The following is a 21,720-nucleotide window of genomic DNA, read 5'->3' as shown; positions in this document are numbered from 1 at the left end:
CTTTTTGGAGAAATGGCTCTTTTTTGTGATGATCTCACTTTCCTTCTCTGGACGGAGCCTCAATGGGGCTTTCAGGATAGCACTTGGGAGTGAATTCTGCTCAGAGCAGCCTACACAGTATGTTACTGGCTGGGGGAAGTTTCATAGGAGAAATCATATCTCCCCTTCCCTTTAACCACTTTTTCCTACTCAGAATTGAAATAAGCAAAAGAATTCACCATTCCAAGAGACGAGTAGCATGGAAGTGAATGAATGGAGTAAAATTGTGTTTCCTGATTTATTAAGACTACTGACTCCTCAAGATAATTTACCTCTGCAGTCAGATCTGCACAAGGGGGCTTCACCTGTCTCCCAACTAAGATGAGTTCCAGGGTATTTGTTTATAAAACACAGCCCACTGTGACTCACACCTTTCCAACCCCAGTGCTATGTGGACAAGATCCGAGGAGTAGCTGCAGAAGAGCAGCGCTTTTCTGTCTTTGGATCCCCTGTCATTCCAAGTGGCTAAATATTTGTGCTTGTATTATAATGCCAAACTCTGCAGTGCCTGGACCTGTGCAAGTGCTGAGCATCGCTGTTTCCAGTTGGCTTGTTACTAATCAGAACGGACTAAATTCTGCAGTAATACACCCTGAGGTTAATTGAAGATGTGCAGCATCTGATTAAGTGGCCTTTAAAAAAAATCTTATTATCGGGTTTGGAATGGCCTTTCCAAGCTTCCTGGGCCCATCAGGTGGGCCTGAGCCTCCAAACCAGGGGACAGTTTTTCTTCTTCAGACTGGCAGAGATAAGAACCACTGGCCTCTTGCAGTGGATGGTCTCTAGAATTATTCAGAGTTCCTAATATCATAAAAAGCACTTGAGGCTGCTCTTAGAAAAGCTCTCTGAAACAAGTTTGATTTTTCATTCCATAGTGTCACATTTCTGCTGGTTGTTCTAAAAGGGTCAAATACATTAAACATACTTTAAAATGTGCATGTTTTTCAGTACTGTCTTTCAACAAAGAAAGTAGATTTTAAATCACTTTTTAGATTCAGCCGTCAGTGCTATAATTTCCCATATTGTTACTTTCTTCTACTGTTATAAAAGGTGTAATATTCCTACAGTGTCCCGGCAAACTTTTCTACTGTTAGCCTAATAATTAAGGTTCCTGGAGTTGAAGAAAACACAAACAAATAGCACTTGCTGTGGGTTACAGTGTGTCAGGCACTCTTCTAGTGCTCTATAGAGATTAAGTGATTTAAAACTCATAGGAGTCTTATGAGGTAGACATTATTCCTGTTTGACAGATTAGGTAAATTGAGTCCACAAAGGTAAGTTACTTGCCCAAGGTCACACAGTAAGTAACAGAGCCAGAACTACAGCCCAGGCAGCCTGGTTCCAGAAACCCCTTAACCACTACGATAAACTGCCTCTTAAGTGGCACACAGGACATCATTTATTCATTTCATTAAAGTGAAAAGGATAATAATGGTACCTTACAAATCACTCTCTTTACAGCATCCCTGTGGGTACCACTGTGCCCATTTTACAGATGGGGAAGTTGAGCCTCTAGTAAAATCATAGGTCCTGGTTCATGCAGCAGGTAAGGGCTTGGGATTTGAACTCAGTCCTGTGTGACTCCAAGGCCCCTTCGACCTCCCTTTGCTACCTCATTGCAGCTCAGTTGAAAGGATTTGCGTCTTGTTTAAATGTGGAGTACAAGACCCTTCCTAAGTGATTGGGAAGCCATGAAAGCCCTCACAGGGGTGGAGATTACTTTCTCTGCATGTGAGGAGATTTATAAAACACAGTATGCAAAAGCAATGCCACAATTCTATCATTTTCCAATTTCAAACTCTTCATACTACTCACATTTTAAAGTGATGTACACTTCATCAGATGACCTTTTACAGTGTGAATATGATATGAAATGGGCTCTCTTATCCAAATAGTCTTCCCATGACATTGCTGTAAGCACTTGCTAGTATATCCTTCATATCCAGTGATTATCAAGTTACCCTTTCATTTCTAGAAAATATTCGTCCCAACTCTGTTCTCTACTGTACAAGCTTTAAAATAGGCCCAGCCTATGAATTCAATTTGCTTATAACTTTTCTTAGCAAGTGTTCCAAAGGAAACTTCTACTATGAGCCCAGTCTCTTAGAGAAAAGGTGGGAAAAGACAGCATCTTTCACCACGAGGGCATAATTGCTCCTCCTGGTGGTTATTTTCAATGGAAAGAACAAGCCAGACGGGGGAAATTCTCCCAGCCATATTTCCTCTGGAGGGCATATGGCAGCTATGGCTAAATAAAGTTCAGAGCTCAGCTCCTGTTGGTATCAAAGCCCTGCTGCAGATGAAGAGCATCCCCCATGAAAGCTGCTCTTTGTCTTCAGTGGCCGAGCCTCAGGCCAGTATAGAAGCCAACAGTGAACCCTCAGAGGACGGGAGAGAGGATGCTGGAGTCATGATTCAACATTGGCAGTTTCGTCCCAGTTTGTATGATTCTTAGAACATGAAAGAACCTTGGAATTTGTATTTTTATCCAGTAAGGATCTGAATACTTTTAAAGACAATTGTCCAGTGTAGCATTTCAATTATTTCCTGGTCTTCCTCAATTCACAAATATTTGTTAGAATTTGTTCAAGTAGGCTGTGTGTGGTAGCTCAAACCTGTAATCCCAGCACTTTGGGAGGCCGAGGTGGGGAGGATCATTTGAGGCCAGGAGTTCAAGACCTGCCCAGCCAATGTGGTGAAATCGTATCTCTACTAAAAATACAAAAATTATCTGGGCAGTGGCGTGCGCCTATAGTCCCAGCTACTTGGGGGGCTGCAGTGAAAGGATCACTTGAACCCAGGAGGCAGAGGTTGCAGTGAGATTGTGCCATTGTACTCCAGCCTGGGTGACAGAGTAAAACTCTGTCTCAAAAAAAAGTTCAAGTAACTACAGTGATATTTTCCAGAAGTTAAACTAATGAAAAAAAAAAAAGATTGTTTTTAATGGTAAAATAAATCTTAAAAATGAGACAATTACTGTAAGTTTTGCTGAATTTTAATATCATAAATATTTTTTCATAGCAAGACTTAGGAGGAAGAAAAGATCCTGGGACCTTGGGTATCTAAACTCCATACAATGAGCTAAGAGTACTCAGTGTCCTCAAATGGAGAAATGTGAAAGACGTCAAACCTACACACTCTTCAACTTTGGCTCAGTTTTGTTTTGTTTTTAAATAATTTTACCTACAGGTGCTTCATTGAGGAAGTTGTTCCTCTTTCTCAGTGGTGAAGCAAGGTATTAAAGTTATAAAAACAGAGTCTAAGGCCACTCCAGACTATTTGCCAATATGCATTGAGTACATTACGTGTAGCAGCATTCTTACTGTGCAGGTGGTCCAAGCCGGATGCTCCTGTCCGGCTTTATTGCCCCACCATATCTCCCTCATCCAGCCCTCATTAACCCTCACCTTCCAGCCTTACCAAACTCCAGCCATTCTGCAACTGTGTTAGACACTCCTCTTGCTCTTTCCTTTCATTTCTCTAGTGAGCTTTTTATTCTCCAAGTCTCAGCTTGTCCCATGCTCCCAGACAGATTCCCAGGCATCTTCCTCTCCCTCTAGAAGGCAACGCATACATATCTTCATTCCAATATTTATCGCATTATCTTTTATTTAAATGTCCATTTCCCACCAGACAACGGGCTTCTTAAGTGCGTGAGTTGGGTCTTCTGTCTTTGATCCCCAGCCCCAGGTGTAGTATCTGGCACAGAGGAGAGCCTCGTTACTTACTGCCTGTGGGAGAGTGGGAGGGAATGCAATATGGCTTTGTCAATTACCCAAATTAATTAGAGGGAGCTACCTAATCTTTATTAATTAAAAAGAGCACAGTGATTTCACCATTTAAAAATTCACCACTTAGTTTAGAATCTATTATAGGTTGAGTATCCCTTATTTGAAATTCTTAGGACCAAAAGTGTTTGAGGTTTTAGATTTTTTGGGTTTGGGAATATTTGCATATGCATAATAAGATACCTTGGGAATGGGACTCAACTCTAAACACAAAATTCCTTTGTGTTTCATAAATACAAAGCCTGAAGGTAATTTTATACAAAATTTTTAATAATTTTGTGTATGAAACAAAATTTTGACTTTTTTGACTGTGACCCATCACATGAGGTTGAATATGAAGTTTTCTACTTGTGGCATCATGTCAGTGCTCAAAATGTTTCAGATTCTAGAGTATTTCACGTTTTGGATTTTTAGATTAAGGATGCTCAACCTGAACTAGACTAGCAGTAACCACAGAAAACATTAAATAGTTCTAAACTGGGATTATAAATATTATATAGCAAAGATACATGTACAAAATCTGTAAATAACTTGTATCCATCAGGTGGGGATTTTTTAAAATTACCTTTTCATAGCATATTATACAGCCATTAAATTTCGAATGAATATTGTATTATACAATAAAATGTTTGTGATATAATTAGCAGAGCAAGCTACAAAAACCTATTATACCCCAGTTTGAATAAAAAGTGTGTGTGTGGGGCCGGGCGCGGTGGCTCACGCCTGTAATCCCAGCACTTTGGGAGGCCGAGGCAGGCGGATCACGAGGTCAGGAGATCGAGACCATCCTGGCTAACACAGTGAAACCCCGTCTGTACTAAAAATACAAAAAGTTAGCCGGGTGTGGTGGTGGGCACATGTAGTCCCAGCTACTTGGGAGGCTGAGGCAGCCTCCTGGCCTGAACCCAGGAGGTGGAGCTTGCATTGAGCCCAGATTGTGCCACTGCACTCCAGCCTGGGCGACAGAGTGAGACTCTGTCTCAAAAAAAAGAAAAAAAAGTGTGTATGTGTATAACTCCATAAAATATATATAACTCCATCAAAATAGAGTGTGTGTACATATATATTTGGAAGCATTTTTATGGAGTTATATTTTTTCTTTTGTATTTATTTGAGACAGGGTCTCATTCTGTCACCCAGGCTGGAGCACAGTGGCATGATCTCAACTCACCTCAGCCTCCACCTCTTGGGTTCAAGCTATCTTTCCACCTCAGCCCCCTAAGTAGCTGGGACTACAGGTGCGCATCACCATGCCCAGCTAATTTTTGTATCTTTAGTAGAGACAGAGTTTCATCATGTTGGCCAGGCTGGTCTCAAACTCCTGAGCTCAAGCGATCCACCTGCCTTGGCCCCCCAAAGTGCTGGTATTACAGGCATGAGCACCTAGTCTTTTTGTATACTTTCCTGTATAAATGGTGACCATTTATAATGAATACATATTATTTCTGTAATCAAGAAACAAGATATCTTTTTATCTTTTGCTGGAAACTCTATTTTAAAACCTAACTTCTCTTTTGTTGCTCTCTTTCTAATAGAAATGTAAACCTGATAGGGGAGGGGTGGGTGGTTATAATTATTAATATTTACTTTTAGAATTTCCAGAATAAGATGATATAGGAAAGCAGAGAGGTGATTTTCCTCACTACTTTAAGTCAGGAAATGATAAATCATCTAATGAAAGAGATGTGAAGAAGTTTTTTAATCAATTCAGAGTATAACTGGCAATGTGTTTTCCCACTTATCTGAAATAATAAAGTTTTTTAAAACAAATAAGCAAACTGTGTAACATAGTTTTTTTTGTTTGTTTTTTGAAATGGAGTTTTGCTCTTGTTGCCCAGGCTGGAGTGCAATGGCATGATCTCGGCTCTCCGCAACCTCTGCCTTCCGGGTTCAAGCGATTCTCCTGCCTCAGCCTCCCGAGTAGCTGGGATTACAAGCATGCACCACCACGCCCGGCTACTTTTGTATTTTTAGTAGAGATGGGGTTTCTCCACGTTGGTCAGGCTGGTCTCGAACTCCCAACCTCAGGTGATCCACCTGCCCCAGCCTCCCAAAGTGCTGGGATTACAGGCGTGAGCCACTGCGCCCAGCCTATGTAGTATAGTTTAATGGCTAGATGGCCTTGCCGTTCTTCTCTTTGATGGCTTCTCTATTCAACACTAGAACAGTCTAATCTTTTTGAGGAAGTAGAAGACAGGAAGGTCTTTGGGCACTTGCAACTAAACAGACACACACACCAGCTACCTCTGAAGAGCTACACCAGCAACAGCAGTCTGTCTGTTACTTCAGACACCAGGCCACAGTCTGAACACACATTGAGCAGGTTAAGTTTTGTTATTTCTCATTCTTAGCAGCTTGAGCATTTCCCCTGAGACTCATCTCAAATCAAGCATGGTGTCTGCCCACTCGCCAGCTTAGGAATTCATTTCTCATTGCTCATCTCACATAGGAAAAGCAAAGTTGCATTTCAAATGCAGTAGTACCTCCGGACCTCTTGAGTACCCATCACACCTCCCCACTTCCCACAGAGGCCTCTGAGCTTTTCTCAGCCTGGCAGGTGCCTCTAGAGTTCCACAGCCTTCTTCCTGTTCTTTCCTCACCAGGCCGGATACCCAGAGCTGTGGCTTCCATCAACCAGCACCTCCTGAGATCGGATGACGTGGTAAGCTGCTGCCTGGACCTCGGGGTGCCTAGCATCTCATTCCGCATCAATGGGCAGCCCGTGCAGGGGATGTTTGAGAACTTCAACACAGACGGGCTCTTCTTCCCTGTGATGAGCTTTTCAGCAGGTGTCAAGTAAGTTATGGCTGTGATTTCATGGAGAGTAGCAGTTACCCCACCTCCCCACCACCACTGTGAGCTGCGAAGCCAGCAGTCTCCTTCAGGGCTTCAGTACTGTGAACTAAGTTCCCCAGGACAGTGATGGTGCAAGGGCAAGAGCCACCTAGAGTCATTTGCTCCATCGCTACTGGTAGAACCAGGGGTTGTATTATGTACTCAGATAAACAGTAAGATTAGTAGGATAAATCCTGTGTAGAAAATTAATAATTATAAAAGTATTACATGCTCATTATAAGAAAAACTTCAAAGACATAGTTATGAACAGCACAGTAAAAATCACCTATGATTCCAATGGTTAGCTATAATCTATTAATACTTTGGCATATTTTTCAAGTCTTTTCTTCTACAAATATACATCTATTTTTTAATTGGTATCACATCGAATATGAAGTTTATGTCTTGATTATCTTTTATTCAACAATAAGTAATGAGCCTTTTCCTGAGTCATTGAGTATCCTCAAAATGATTTTATAGCCATATAATAGCCCTTTATCTGGCTGTTTCATAATACAGCCACTACTCTGCTGTTAAAGTCTATGCCAATTTCATTTTTATTGTTGTAAATAAAATTCTTATGAATATCCTGAAGCATAACTCTTTGTGTGCTTCTATTTTGTTCCTCCTTGAAATTGGTCAAAATGCATGAATGTTTTAAAGTCTAAATTTATAATTCTGTGGCCAAATTGATTTTGAGAACGATTCTCTAAACAGTTCAGAATTCCTTATCAATAACTTTAGAATCTAAAACGCTCTGAAAACCATAAATTTGTTCATAACTCATTTTGTAATAAAATGTAACCTGAACTCATTTTGTGACAAAACTGTCATCAGCAGAAATGAGGCTGTTTTCAGCCATTTATTCTGCTTCTTGTGAATGTATGTTTAACTGCAGAAATATTAATGTGTCTGATTATGATGTACTGCCCCTCCCCTGGCTGCAGTTTCTGCTTAATCTGCGTAACGGGTAACTTTTAAAAAAATTCTAAAGAATTCCAAAGTCTGAAGCACATCTCTAATGATTTCAGATAAAGGATTTGGGCTTGCAGTATCATTTAAAGCAACATATGGGAATGTCCAACTGATTGGATCCTTATTAATTTTTACTGCTACTGGTTATTTTAAATCTTCGCTGATTTGGAAAAATTGTACCTTAGAGTATTAATTTTTTATTTTTTATTACGAATGTGGTGAAACATTTTTTAATGCTTATTTTTATGTACTTTTTCCAACCCAGTATTTTTGCTAACTTTGTGTTCTCAGCCTTTCTGATATTTATTTTTTGGTAGATATCTTACATATTTTGTATATACTGACTTTATATAGTATATGTAATATATTTACATATTTATGTATAATAATTTTATATTAAGGATGTTAAACTGTTGTTTATTGGTTTCAAATATTTCTCCCAGTTTCTGATTTATACTTTAACACTTGGGTTTTTTCCTATTGTTTTTTGTTTTTCTTTTTCACAAAAGGAATGTAAGTCAAAGAAAGTACCAGGAACCCATAATAGTACCACCTAGAGATAATCATATTAGCTTTTTATATACACAGTTAAATATTGTTCATTTAATTGGGCTTGTGCTATGCATGCTGCTTTCCTATATACTATTGCTATTTCTCTGCCTCTTTCCTTGTACCTACCAGTTGGATGCTATTTTTAATTCTTTTAACCACGTTATACATTTTAATGTCTGTAAGGCAAAACCCCACAATAACCCTTCTTTCCCAAACTTTTCTCAGCCATTCTTCATCCTTGTATTTTAAAGAGATCACAATCAACTGAGCAGGAGACTGGAGTCAACATGGAATCATACTAGTGTCCATGGAAGCCCCTGGAAAGGGTCATAGCAGGAGGAGAGTTGTGGGAAGCAGGAGCTGAGATCTGGGATCACAGAGAAACCATTTCAGGGATCCAGGTCCAAGTGAGGGGATTTTCAGGGTGAAACCACTCTAGTAGGCCTCAGCACCTCATGTGGATTGGTAAACCAAGATATGTTCATATGTTTTCCAAAGTAGGATTTTGGTTCTGTTTCAATTATATAAACTATTTAGAAATAATTGTCCTTTGTGAATGGTACTCAGCCTTTGGAATTTGAGACAGATGTGTATGTTTGTATATATACACAAGCATATTTACAAACATTCATATAAATGGATATAATATATTAAAGTTATTTAATATTTAATAAAAACAATTTAAAATTGTTTGAGGTTCTTGTAACAAATGGAGAACCAGTAGAGTAAAGCTTTACTGAGGCTGAAAATCTTCTCATCACATATTCAAGCCGGGGAATCTTACACTATCTGCAGACACTGTATTCTAAGAGCTGAAAGTTCTTCTGTGCTGAGGATATTTCATTCCAGTTCTTTCTTTTTAAATATGTGAGGATACCGCATAGAGCCATTCTCATTGATAGCCATCAGAAGCATGTGGAAAACGGGGAGTGTTGTTGACAAGAGAGGCACTGTAAGCACAGAAGAAACTGACTGGAGCAAAGGCCTTCTGGAAGAGGGAAAGGACCTTCTAGCCCTATTTTCCATTTTCCCCACTCCACTCCTTAGGAATAAAGAGAATGAGTACAAATACAAATACAACACAACACAACAGTGTTGGGGTCATCCACCCTTTGACTCAGGACCTTCCCTGAAGAAACAAGGTTACTCTGAGCAGTCAGTTCCCAGGACTGCATTTGCCTGTGTAGCTGGTGGCCTTGGTCACCCACCATTAATACTCCTCCCACTTTTACTTATTTTGCCCATGTCCACTCATTGTTTTTAACTTATTTTCAAAGGGAGTACACCTGTTTCACAAGCATGTCATCTGAAAAAACTACTTAGGCAAATTTAGATCTACGGAGAAGGGATCTTCTCCAGTCTACTGGCTAATGGACTTTTCCACATTTTGTGTTTAGAGAACAGTATATCTGCTCTCAAATGTTGCATAATGATTCTTAATCATTAGTTCATCCTTCCCATCTCCCTCAGAACAATGAGATAGGATTTTTGTGTCTGTGATTTTTTAGAGGGTAGTGGAGGGATTTTTTTGGAATCCTCTCTTGACAAGAACTGCAGTTAGCAGATGAAAAAATAGTTGACTGAAAGGTGGTATCCACATGTAGAAGACATTTCTAGCATCTGGTGTCTAGGTCAGCAGATCATGCAGACTTCTAAGTGCACAGATAAAAGAGAAGCAATGTTGCAAGACAAGAAAAATGAGATGACTAATCATTTAGGAGGCACAACTGCTGAGGAAATTTAAGAAACTGAAGGGTCCAGATGTATTGACTCGAAGAACCAACAGCTTAGTTCTGAGAGCTTTTTGCTTATAGCAACTGAACAGGTGGGAAGGCTAAAAAGCAGTGCCAGTAGGGTGTGCAGTGGGGCTTGAAGTCACTCAAGCCTCCTGTCTCTCAGGAAACTATCAGCTCTGATATATTCCTGGCTTCGGGTCTCACAGCATGTTGTGATTTGAAGAGAGGTGGAATCACAGGGTCTGTGTAGTTGGGATACATTTTACTGAAATGCCTCTAGTGCATCACATGATGACCTTGGTCAGGGTCAGTGCAGGACCTATACTGGGGGCTAGCCAGTTGCTTATAAATCAAAATAAACCGATTGGCTATTCTACAATCCAGGTGTTATTCTTACATCAACTGGTAAAGTATGATTTGGTGCTGAAACCCAGCAGTTCTTCTCTGTACTACTTTAGTTCAGTTGAACAAAGAGCTAGAAAGAGAAACCACAGTATGAATTCCAAGTTAATTAAAGTATCTTATTGAAAAGAAATGTATTGGCCGGGCGCGGTGGCTCATGCCTGTAATCCCAGCACTTTGGGAGGCCGAGGCGGGCGGATCATGAGGTCAGGAGATCGAGACCATCCTGGCTAACACGATGAAACCCCGTCTCTACTAAAAATACAAAAATTAGCTGGGCATGGTGGCAGGCGCCTGTAGTCCCAGCTACTTGGGAGGCTGAGGCAGGAGAATGGGGTGAACCCGGGAGGCGGAGCTTGCAGTGAGCCAAGATCACGCCACTGCACTCCAGCCTGGGCGACAGAATGAGATTCCGTCTCAAAAAAAAAAAAGAAAAAAAAAAGAAATATATTTTATAATGAAATTGAAAAGAAATTATTGTTTCACCCAATACTGTAGAACACTTGCCTGGTTTTATAGCATCTCTCCCAGCAAGATGCAAAGTGTTATGCCCGTCTAGAAAGAGATTCTTTTTCTCCCATCATAGAAGTCTTCAGAGTTGTTTCTCATATTTATTTTTAACTTCTGTATGGCTTCTAAATTAGATTTGAGTTCTCTTACACAGTCCTGTTTCCTCCTGTTTAATGATCTTTACTGAGATCCTTGTCTTGAATTTTTAAAATAAGTTTTATACTTACAAACTATGTTGTTAATAATACCTGATTAGGATGTCCCTGCCAGCCGTCATCGAAGAGCAAAGCTACATGAAGGGCAAAAATCTTTGTCAATTAGATTTACTCACAGTGAAGTCAAAGTTAGCATGAGTAATTACTGACAAAACCCACAAATCAATGTCATAGCCTCTTTTCTCTTAATGAATATGCTTCCATGGTTTTCTTCTCAATGTGGTTTGTTTATAGACAGTATTATTAGTGCAGTAGGCCCCAGTGTAACAACCCTATTCATTATAGAATAGAATTTGGGATGAGGTATATGTACCTTGTAGCCCACCGAAAAGGTTGAATTACTTAGATGCCAGGAAGCTCTTACTAAAAGTTGATCTTATATACACCCCACAAATGGCATGAATCAGATAGAGAGAATTATACAGAAAGCCATAGTATATAGTGAAATTTGGGTGCTAATTTTTTTTTGCAGAAAATTAATGAGTTAGTCATAATAGAATATATTTTATGGCTATAGTTAAACTCCCCATAAATCTATTTAATCATCTTACATAACTCTTGCCAGCTCTAATTTATAAAAATAACCATATCCAAAGATAGTATTTGTGGTGGTTGTTTGTTTTCTGTTGGTATTCTCCAGACTTGGCTAAAATTCAGGTAACGAACAGCTTAGCTATTTCCAGCTTGCTGTGGTCAATGCTGTGGAAATTATTGCTGAGATAAATATACTTCTTCAGAGAACATGATGGGCACTGGCTGGATTGCCCTGAGCGTTCATCAAACACTAGCCAGAAAGAAATATGAATGTGGGAATGTCCATAACTCAGTCTTAGCGATACGGGCTAAAGATGCAATTATGAATCGTGACTTACGAGTCGAATTCAGGTCAGCAAAAGCTGGCTAATTCTTTCTCCTCTTAACCACAGCTTGTATCCTTTTCTTCTGTGAAACATTATCTCAGCTGTCTGGGAGGAATTCAATAGCAGATAACAGTAATGAGACATCCATAAGACTAGTGATTTTTACACATTTGCTAGCAAGCTCTGAATAATAATATGATAGCCCAAGGAAAGAAAAGTTGGTCACCCCCTTTGAGCACAGCACAGCTTTGTCATGATTTTTACTATTTTTTTTCTTAATGGGTCAATCTTTCAAATCTGGGAATTTGTAATAGGTAGGCCCATCTCTCCTGGAAGTTAACAAGCAAAAATGCACAAATCTCAAAGATGAAGTTGAAAATGCTGGCAGAGATTTTTCAATATAATTTGTCCTGTGTTTTCAAAATTAGTCAAGTAAATAAAAATTTCCTCTACACATCCCAAAACTTCACTACTCCCAGGCAGCTCTTACTGAAGCTATTGCTTATCTTTGAGGTGAGAGAATCTATGGACAGAGTCGCTTACTGTAAACACTTTAGGAAGGAAAAAGTCTTTGAGAGCTGATGAAACATTTGAGTTACAGGAAGAACCCCAGAAAATGATACAAGTGCTGTGGTGGAACGGATTAAGCTGATTAATGAATTTGATTTTTAAAACCCATTAATGTAGAGAAAAATCTGAGGATAAAGAGGAACTAATTGTAATGAAATCAGTTCTGAAATTCTCTTTTTTATTTTACATTTAACATTTTGGGGATGCTGGGTGATTCCATGGAACTGAAGGAGCCGGGGAGGAAACATGTAGAGAGGGGAGATTTACATTCCAACTGGAATGTAATGTCTCGTTTGTGAATGAGGCAAAGGATTTAAAAGATAAACGTGAAGTGCCAGGTAACAATTTACTGAGAGAAGTGGACTGGTAGGTTTAACTTTATTGTTTCTTCTTCTACGCCTGTGACTCCATGCTCTGGACAAGTCCTCGGGTAGGTCCTGTAGCTTTTATTGCTACTTTTAGGAACAAGAACAATCTTGTCAGTAATTTGAAAGTTCTGTCTATTTGAATATAAAATCAAAATTTGTATCCAGTTTACAGCTTGAGCCCTCCCCCAGCTTGGGCCTGCAGTATGAGGCAGCTTTTTCTCCACATTGGTCTGCCCCTCCCTGATTGGCCAGCTCCTATTGCAGACCCCTCTAGAGTTGAGCCCCAGGGAGAGATGACTGCAGAATAGGCGTGTCTGATGGAGTCAGTGCTATTGTCAGGTAGCATTGAGTCTTTGTGTAGCGGTTGTACAGTTGCTGCCTCTTTTCTGGGACCCTTTTGTAGTTTTCTTAGCCTCAGGCTGGGAACTTCTGACCACAGTTCTTTTGACACAAACCTTACCACTTCTGTTGGCTGCTCCCTCTGGCTGACCCTAAACCTCCCTCCAGATCCCCTTTCCCACGTCCCCCAGCCCCTGGGTTTCTGATCTCTACTCAGACATTTGCCTTTCTGGGAAGTCCCTTTTTAAGATGGCAGACAGTGGGCTCATTCATCTGGAGCCCTTAAATAGCCTTCTAGGGAGCACAGTCCTTGGCGTCGCCCTGAGCGGAAGGGCACCTCTTTTCCATGCAGACCTTTCTCACGCTGTCAGCTCTGTCACCAGGAAAATGTGTCCCTCAGTAAACTCCAGAGGACACTTGTCCAGCTTCTACGTGGTTTCTTGAAACCTCATCATTTGGCTTCCGAAAAGGGAGAACGCTTCTCCCTTTCTCCCTGAAAGTTCTCTCCAAAGGAATTCTTTCCTTTATCCGTCTAGAGGTGTGTGATAGGCTGTGGCTGATAGAACTGGTTTCACAGTTTTTTCGTATATACTACATAGTTGACTCAGCACTTCACTTTAGATTGTGAAAATATTTAGCATCCTCTGAATTATGGATTCATACATCTAACTTTGGGACCTCGGCCAAAACAGAGGGGAGCCCACTTTCATATACTCAGATACTTAAAGTGAGTTTCAAATATTTTGTTTCTGTCTTTCAGTCGTTCCCTTCAAACCTGAATTTTATCTCCCTAGTTATTACCTTTGATCTCATCAATCTGGATCTCATAGGGCAAATTATGAAGGGGACCGTCAATATTGGTGGCGGTTTGTTGGATCCCTTCTCACAGACTCTGGGCAGTTTGTTCACAGGCAGTGAGGGGAGGAGCCACAGGTGGTAGGTGTGCCTTGGACCATCGTCTGTTCAGTCTGCCTGCTGAGGGCACAGGGACTCTCATCTCCAGGAGTTCTGAAGCAATCCAGGACCTTTTCTTCCACCCACTGAAGCACTGCACGATGATGTTTAAAGACCAAAGATTCAGTATGCAATAAACACTGATTCCTGCCTGTGTTAATTTATGTTACAGTTTATGTGGCCATTAGAGAAGATAAGATTCAGATTTATAACCAAATGATCAGTCTCCTTTTAATAACTGAATATAAAAACTAAGCATTGTTCTCATTAGATGCTACCTGAAACTCTACCTTTCTTGATTTGTTATCTCATCCAGCAGATTTTAAAACCTAAGAGAAATTTTGAAACTCAACAATTAGCAAGAGAGCTCATGAATAATTAAATTCCTCTAGAAATCCTCCTAAGAGACCATTTACTTGTTCTTGGAATCCATATGCTAGTGAGTAATGGAATACACTTACTTGCTGTACAAGCTACTAGGCATTCAGCTGCTCTCAGGAAAGATGCTCAATGAGAAGAGAGAGGCAGAAAGTTTCCCACACTAATTCTTTGCCCAGAAAGATCCAATTTTATCCCATGGTTTCCATATGTCAGCAACACAATCTGTTACGTTGCAATTGAATTGGGAAATTTTCAACAAATAATTTTAAGATTTAGTCATTATTTCCTGAGGTTCACTAAATTAGTAATACTGCAGGCTAATGACTCAATTTTGTTTTAATTTCATTGTTCAAATTCTTAATAAACATAGATCATGTCCTACATAACACTTAATGTAGGAGCATTCACAAGGGACAATTGTGATTCTAACTGTATATCATTATTATTGAGTACCTTAAAATAGGAAACTGGGAGGTTTCATATGATTTCTAGAATTAATTTTAAAACAGCATTTTATAAAATGCTTTTCAGATAAAGTGTCTGCTCTTATTGGGAAGGAAAAAAACCTTAGCATCTCTTAAAGAGGCTTTATTTTCCAGTTTCACGATTAGGATATTTCCACCATCACAATTATGCAGCCAACACTTAGAATATCTTGTGAGGCTGCCCTACCAGAACGTTCCAGTGAAAGGAAGTGAGGCCCATTGGAAAGTATCCCGTTGTGAAAGTTTTGCCAAATCATAACTTTTCTCCATTTACCTCATCCCCCTCCACACAGACACTCAGTCCATGAGCAATTCCAAACAAGCCTAATTCCAAAACAAAACTGGGTGTGGCTGCTTGGATCACCTCCATCCAACCCACAATTATCTCCCTCTGACTATTTCAAGAGCCTCCCAATTGGTCCCCAGATCTATCTGCATAGGGCAACTAGGAGAATCTTATATTTCCTTACATTAAAACCCATCAGCAGCTTTCCATTTGGAATAAAATCCTACCTCCTTGCCGGCGTTCATAGACCCTGCCTGATACAGTCCTACCACTCGGGCTCATGGCATTCTCACCCATGCCACCCTCCTTCCCGTTAATCTGATCCACCCAAGGTCTTCTCCACCTCAGAGCCTTTGCACTTGTTCCTCTGCCTGAAATGCTCTTCCTCCAGATCTTGAGCTCACTGGTTTCTCCTTACCTCTCAGAGTCAGCTTGCATGTCAGAGAGGCCTTCCTTGATACCATCTCTAGCAGCCAACCCCGTACCTGAGTGATTTCACATCTCCCTTTTTAAAACCCCATCAGATGTCTGCCAATCAGTAATTAACACCTATTGGTCTGCTAGAATACCTGCTGTGTGACACCAGGGATGCCATATACCTTGTTCATTGCTGAATCCCCAGTACAAAAGCAAGTGCTAATTGTATGGGCTCAGTAAAGATTTGTTAAATGGAGTAGGGCAGGGGAATGAATGTTGTACGTAAACACTGCATATATATTGACATGTTTCCAGTGTTCAATTACTGTTGAATCCCCAGAGCTCCATATCTTGCCATGTTTTAGTTATGGAAAACTGGTTGTATTTCCTCATCAATTTAATGTGGTTGCAGCTGACTTGTGAAAGCTCTATTTCTGATTATAAACCTGCGATCATATGAAGTATCATTTTGAAATAGCTTACTTTCACCTCTCCTTTTTGCGTGGGGAACTTTAGGGTCCAATCTAACCCTAACCTGACCCATATATATGAGGCTGACTTTCAGCCAGAATGCTGAATTACAATATTGAAAGACTTCCGCGTGGTGGTAATCAGAGCCTGCCTGCTATTACTGTGAGACCTTTAGTGTCCTTCCCCACTTGGTTGGGAAGTACCAGTGAGCACTGCAGAAGGTGGGCCAGGGTGTCAGGACTGGGTACTATCAGGAGGATGATACTAAGAAAGACACTGGCATCCCAGTGAGCAAACTCTTGATGCCCATCTGTGCCCATGCAGCCATGGCTGCCTCCTCACAGTCGCCCCCATACAGCTGCTTCAGGGAAATGTGGCCTCCACAGTGTAACATTTTTAAGTAACCTCGCCAGCCATGTACCATTTGCGATTAATACTCTGATGTTACTTAGTCTTTTCCCCTGAATATTAAAATAAGATTTTACTACTTTCTCCATGTAGTTATGTCATGCTTTCTTCTTCTTCTTCTTCTTCTTCTTCTTCCTCTTCTTCTTCTTCTTCTTCTTCTTATTATTATTATTATTATTATTATTATTATTTTTGAGGTGGAGTCTCGCTCTGTCACCCAGGCTAGAGTGCAGTGGCACGATCTCGGCTCACTGCAAGCTCCACCTCCCGGGTTCACACCATTCTCCTGCCTCAGCCTCCCAAGTAGCTGGGACTACAGGCGCCCGCCACCACACCCGGCTAATTTTTTGTGTGTGTGTATTTTTAGTAGAGACGGAGTTTCACCATGGTCCTGATCTCCTGACCTCGTGATCCGCCCACCTCAGCCTCCCAAAGTGCTGGGATTACAGGCGTGAGCCACCACGCCTGGCGACGTCATGCTTTCTTTAACTGATGTGTGGATAATCTCTCTCAAGAAGAGTTGAAGTTATCACACTGTAATTTTGATATGATCTTTACAGAGAATAATCTCATTATCACTGTTATGTTTTTCAATACTGCAATAATATCTATAGTAATTATTTACCTATTACAGTTCAGATAAACTTGGTTCTAAAAACCTAGTGGTTTATGTATATAAATGTTTAGGAACTTAGCCGTGATGGGTCAGCTGAGGATCAGCCTTGATGCTCACTTAGCCCTCTGCTGCTTTGTTACATACTGGAGGATGTTTGCTGTGGTTAACCTGAAGTCATTCACTTCTCAACAAAATTATGTTGAGGGTGGGAGGTAGGGATTGATCTTTAATTTTCACTTATTTGGGCAGCACTGTTTTTTTTTTTAACCTCTGTATTTCTGCTGTCTTCAAATGACAGAGTACGTTTCCTGATGGGTGGACGTCATGGAGAATTTAAGTTCCTGCCTCCCTCTGGCTATGCCCCTTGCTATGAAGCCTTACTTCCAAAAGAGAAGATGAGATTGGAGCCTGTCAAAGAATATAAACGTGATGCTGATGGTGTTAGAGATCTCTTGGGTACCACCCAGTTCCTCTCCCAAGCCTCTTTCATCCCATGCCCCATAGACACCAGTCAGGTAGGTTCAAATTGCCCACAGAAGGCAACCGATACAGATGAAGCAATAGAGTTAGATAGTTCTTTCTTTCTTGTCTTTGAATCTTTCTTAATATACATACTCCAGAATTGTTGTGTAATGTGAACAGCTATTACTCTTCACATTTTCACCACATGCGTCAATTGGGTCTTTAAGGATTTCTCAATCTGTGAACATGTTGAGCACCTGCTACGTGTGTTATATTCTGTGAAGGATATACAGAAATATTCATGTATTCTCTGGGAATTCTCAACCAAGTTAAAGATGTAAGAAGCAAATGTATTATTTTTTTAAAAGGCCAAATGTAATAAATGCAAAATGGCCGGTATGCACCAGTAAATACTAGAGAAATCCTTTAGGCTAGAATGTTTCTAGAAGTCTGTGTGGTAAGAGTGGAATTCAGTTAGAGCCTTTAAAAAGCTTAAATGGGGAGGGTCTCCAGGGGTGATATAAAAGAAATGGTATAAATAAGGGCCTAGAAGTAACACAAAGTAGAAATATAGACAGGGGCAATGCATATTCTCATATGGCTGGGCTCTGGGAAGAGGGAGGAGCATGTAGGAGAAGAGCTGGAAAATAAAAGGGAGAGAAACAGGGAGTAGCGTGGAGGGCTTTGGAAGTGCTGATAAATGGATATTTTCTTTCCCCTCCAGGGTCTGTAATTTGAGAGAGACACATTCACATGATATTACAAGGGGCATGCAAGAGCTTTCAGCATTTTCTACACAGCAGGGCTATTTGAATCACTATTCTAGATGTTATAGAAAATAAATGAAAAGAGACTATGCCTCTAAGGCACTTGGGGTTAATAATTTCCCCAATATAGCTCTTTTAGACTAGAGACTTTCTCTAGCATGCATTTTTACTCCCATAATATTCATATGACCCTATTATATTCATCTATGTGTATGTGTTCATGAGTCTGCTTCTCACCTCCTGTGGCTAATGACTATGTATTAGTCCATTTTCATACTATTATAAAGAACTACCTGAGACTGGGTAATTTATAAAGAAAAGAGGTTTAGTTGACTCACACTTCTGCATGGCTGGGGAGGCCTCAGGAAACTTACAATCATAGCAGAAGGTGAAGGAGAAGCAAGCACGTCTTCACGTGGCAGCAGGAGAGAGAGAATGAACGGGAAGTGCCACACTTTTAAGCCATCAGATCTTATGAGAACTCTATTATGAGGACAGTAAGGGGGAAGGCTGCCCCTACGATCAAATCCCTCCCCACCAGGCCCCTCCCCCAACATGTGGGAATTACAATTCGAGATGATATTTGGGTGGGGACACAGAGCCAAACTATATCACTTTTGATAGCATTTCAGTATTTCTCTGCCTGCTTCACAGAGTACCTTAATGGGGAATGAGAATGTTGATAGGAAATTGAGAGGGGGTTGTGAGCAAGAGGTGATTCTAAGAATTAGATCATCTAGGTTCTGTGTATTCTAGATGTCAGGGAGGAAAAACTTTTCTTCTACCCTCCTAGGTTCTGTTTTTGGGGTCCTGTGAATTAAACTCATATGGACAGATTAGCAAGAGAAAAAAAACATTTTAATCACCTGGTATGGAGTTCACAAAGAAATGTGGCTCAGGGAGGAAGTTAGAATTTGGAGCTTATATACCATCTTAATAGGAAAAGGAGATGGGGAGAAGGGCACTTTTGGGAAAATAAATGTCTTTGGGGAAAGATAAATGATTCCTAAGGAGAACAGATAGGAGATATGATAGTTCTGTGATAGAGCCTTTTTAGGTGTGATGCTGACCTTTCTCTGGTGGTAGGTGTCAATCTCCCATGGGAAAAAAATTGTTGAATTCTTTTGGGGGGCTCTTTTTTTAGGCAGATAAGAGGAGTCCAGAAAAAGCCCCATCCTGTATCATTTGTTTTTCAAAGTCTTCAGCTCAAAATAATCCTTATACCACTGTGGCATTTTCTGGACTCCTTCATAGACAAGAAGCTTGAAGGCCAAGGCCTGAAGGAGCTTCTCCATGGATGCAGGGCTGCTGGTGCCCAAGCAGGCAGAAAGTAGAAGCATGAGTGTGACTCCTGTCTGGGCTGCCTCTCCTGACTTAAGTAATCAGAAACATGTGTGTTACTCAGACAGGGCTTTCTATAAGATGCTGGCCTCAACAAGGGTTCAAAAGAATGAGGTAAAGTTTTGATTGGGAAGACTTGTTGAATGGCTTTGGCCAAAATGCTGATAGTTATATAGACAATAAGGTCCGGTCTGAGGTGGCCTCAGATGGAGGTAGAAGAACTTGTTGGGAACTGTGGTAAAGGTCGCTCCTCCTATGCAAAGGGACTGGCGGCATTTTGGAACTTTAAATTTGAGAGAGATGATTTCGGGTATCTGGGGGAAGAAATTTCTAAGCAGCAAAGCATTCAAGAGGAAGCAGAGCATAAAAGTTTGAAAAATTTGTAGCCTAACAATGCAATAGAAAAGAAAAACCCGTTTTCTGGGGACAAATTCAAGCCCACTGCAGAAATTTGCATATATAACAAGGAGCTGAATGTTAATTCCCAAGACAATGGGGAAAATGTCTCCAGGGCATGTCATTGACCTTTGCAGTAGCCCCTCCCAGAGGCCTAGAAGGAAAAAATGATTTTCTGGGCCAGGCCCAGGGCCCCCTTGCTTTGTGCAGCCTAGGAACTTGGTGCCTTGTGACCCAGCCACTTCCCTCCAGCTATGGCTAAAAGGGGCCAAGGTACAGCTCAGGCCATGGCTTCAGAGGGCGCAAGCCCCAGGTCTTGGTAGCTTCCATGTGGTGTTGAGCCTGTGAGTGCACAGAAGTCAAGAATTGAGGTTTGGGAACCTCTACCTAGATTTCAGAGGATGTATGGAAACACCTGGATGTCCAAGCAGAAGTTTGCTGGATGGATGGGGTCCTCATAGAGAACTTCTACTAGGGTGGTGTGGAAGGGAAATGTGGAATTGGAGCCCCCACACAGAGTCCCCACTGGGACACTGCTTAGTGGAGCTGCGAGAAGAGGGCCACCATCCTCCAGACTCTAAAATAGTAGATCCACCAACACAACAGCTTGCACCACACACCTGGAAAAGCCATAGACACTCGAGCATGCAGGTCCTCCTGAAATGGATGGTTAGTTCTCAGCTCCAGCTGACAGACACCAGGCAAAAGTATGGGTCCTGTGTTAGTCATCTTCTAAGTTGTCAAAAGAAACTAGAAATCTGGAATTTTATGTGAAGTCTCCCATTTCTTAGGGATTGTCAACCAATAAACATGAAAATAATAATAATAAAAAATCTGAGAGGAAACAAAACTTAGGCTCCCATTTTGTGACCTCTGTGGAGAGATAGGAGCAAAACACCAGGAAAATACAGAGGAACTCTCCCTTTAGGTAATCAGGGGAGACTTCTCAAAGGTGGTGACATTTGAACTAAATGCAGGAGGATAAATGTTGAAGGTATTTGCCAGGTGCCAGGGAAGAGTGTGTGGTGGGGGGTGGTGTGTGATGTGTACGGTGGGGAGTATTAATAAGGGTTAAGGTTGCATATGCAAGGGCACAGAACTGTGAAACAGTGTGGTCTTTTGGGAGAATTTGAAGAAGTTTGAAAAGGATGTGTTTGTAGAGACTGTGATGAGAACTAAAGAAGAGCACTGTGTATGTGGTTAATACATCTAGTCTTAGTGTCAAGGAACACTTGGGTGACACTAGAGAGTGTTCCGACATGATTTTTTGTTGTAGACTTGTCCCACTGGTTGCAGTGTAGAGGATAGATCAGTGGGGAGCTGGGGAGGCCAATTGTAAGGCTCTTGGAATGGTCTAGGGAGAAAATAATGAGGTTGAGTAATGGAGAGAAGGGGATCCCTCAGAAGGACACTTAGGAAATGAACATGGTAGGTTTCCTGACTGATTAGGTGAGGGAGTAGTGCCAAGGGAAAGATAATAGGATGACTTCCAGGCTTAAAGAGGTAGTGGGTCCATGCAACAAAAAAAGAAAATAAAAACAGGAGGA

At 40.9% G+C, this 21,720-nt stretch overlaps 1 protein-coding gene across 1 annotated transcript in view; it reads left to right on the top strand.

The window, feature by feature from the left end:
• The window catches only part of RYR3 (ryanodine receptor 3), a 564,315-nt gene that overhangs the window by 303,453 nt on the left and 239,142 nt on the right, over positions 1-21,720 (top strand). Inside the window, exons 19-20 of the mRNA XM_058427349.1 lie at positions 6,431-6,623; positions 17,506-17,722. Of these exons, the coding sequence (XP_058283332.1) occupies positions 6,431-6,623; positions 17,506-17,722 (410 nt within the window). The remainder of the gene's footprint in view (positions 1-6,430; positions 6,624-17,505; positions 17,723-21,720) is intronic.

The sequence above is a fragment of the Hylobates moloch genome, unplaced genomic scaffold (genome assembly GCF_009828535.3).
Source record: "Hylobates moloch isolate HMO894 unplaced genomic scaffold, HMol_V3 SCAFFOLD_14, whole genome shotgun sequence".
Lineage (NCBI taxonomy): Eukaryota > Metazoa > Chordata > Mammalia > Primates > Hylobatidae > Hylobates > Hylobates moloch.
This window is presented reverse-complemented; position numbering and strand designations above follow the sequence as displayed.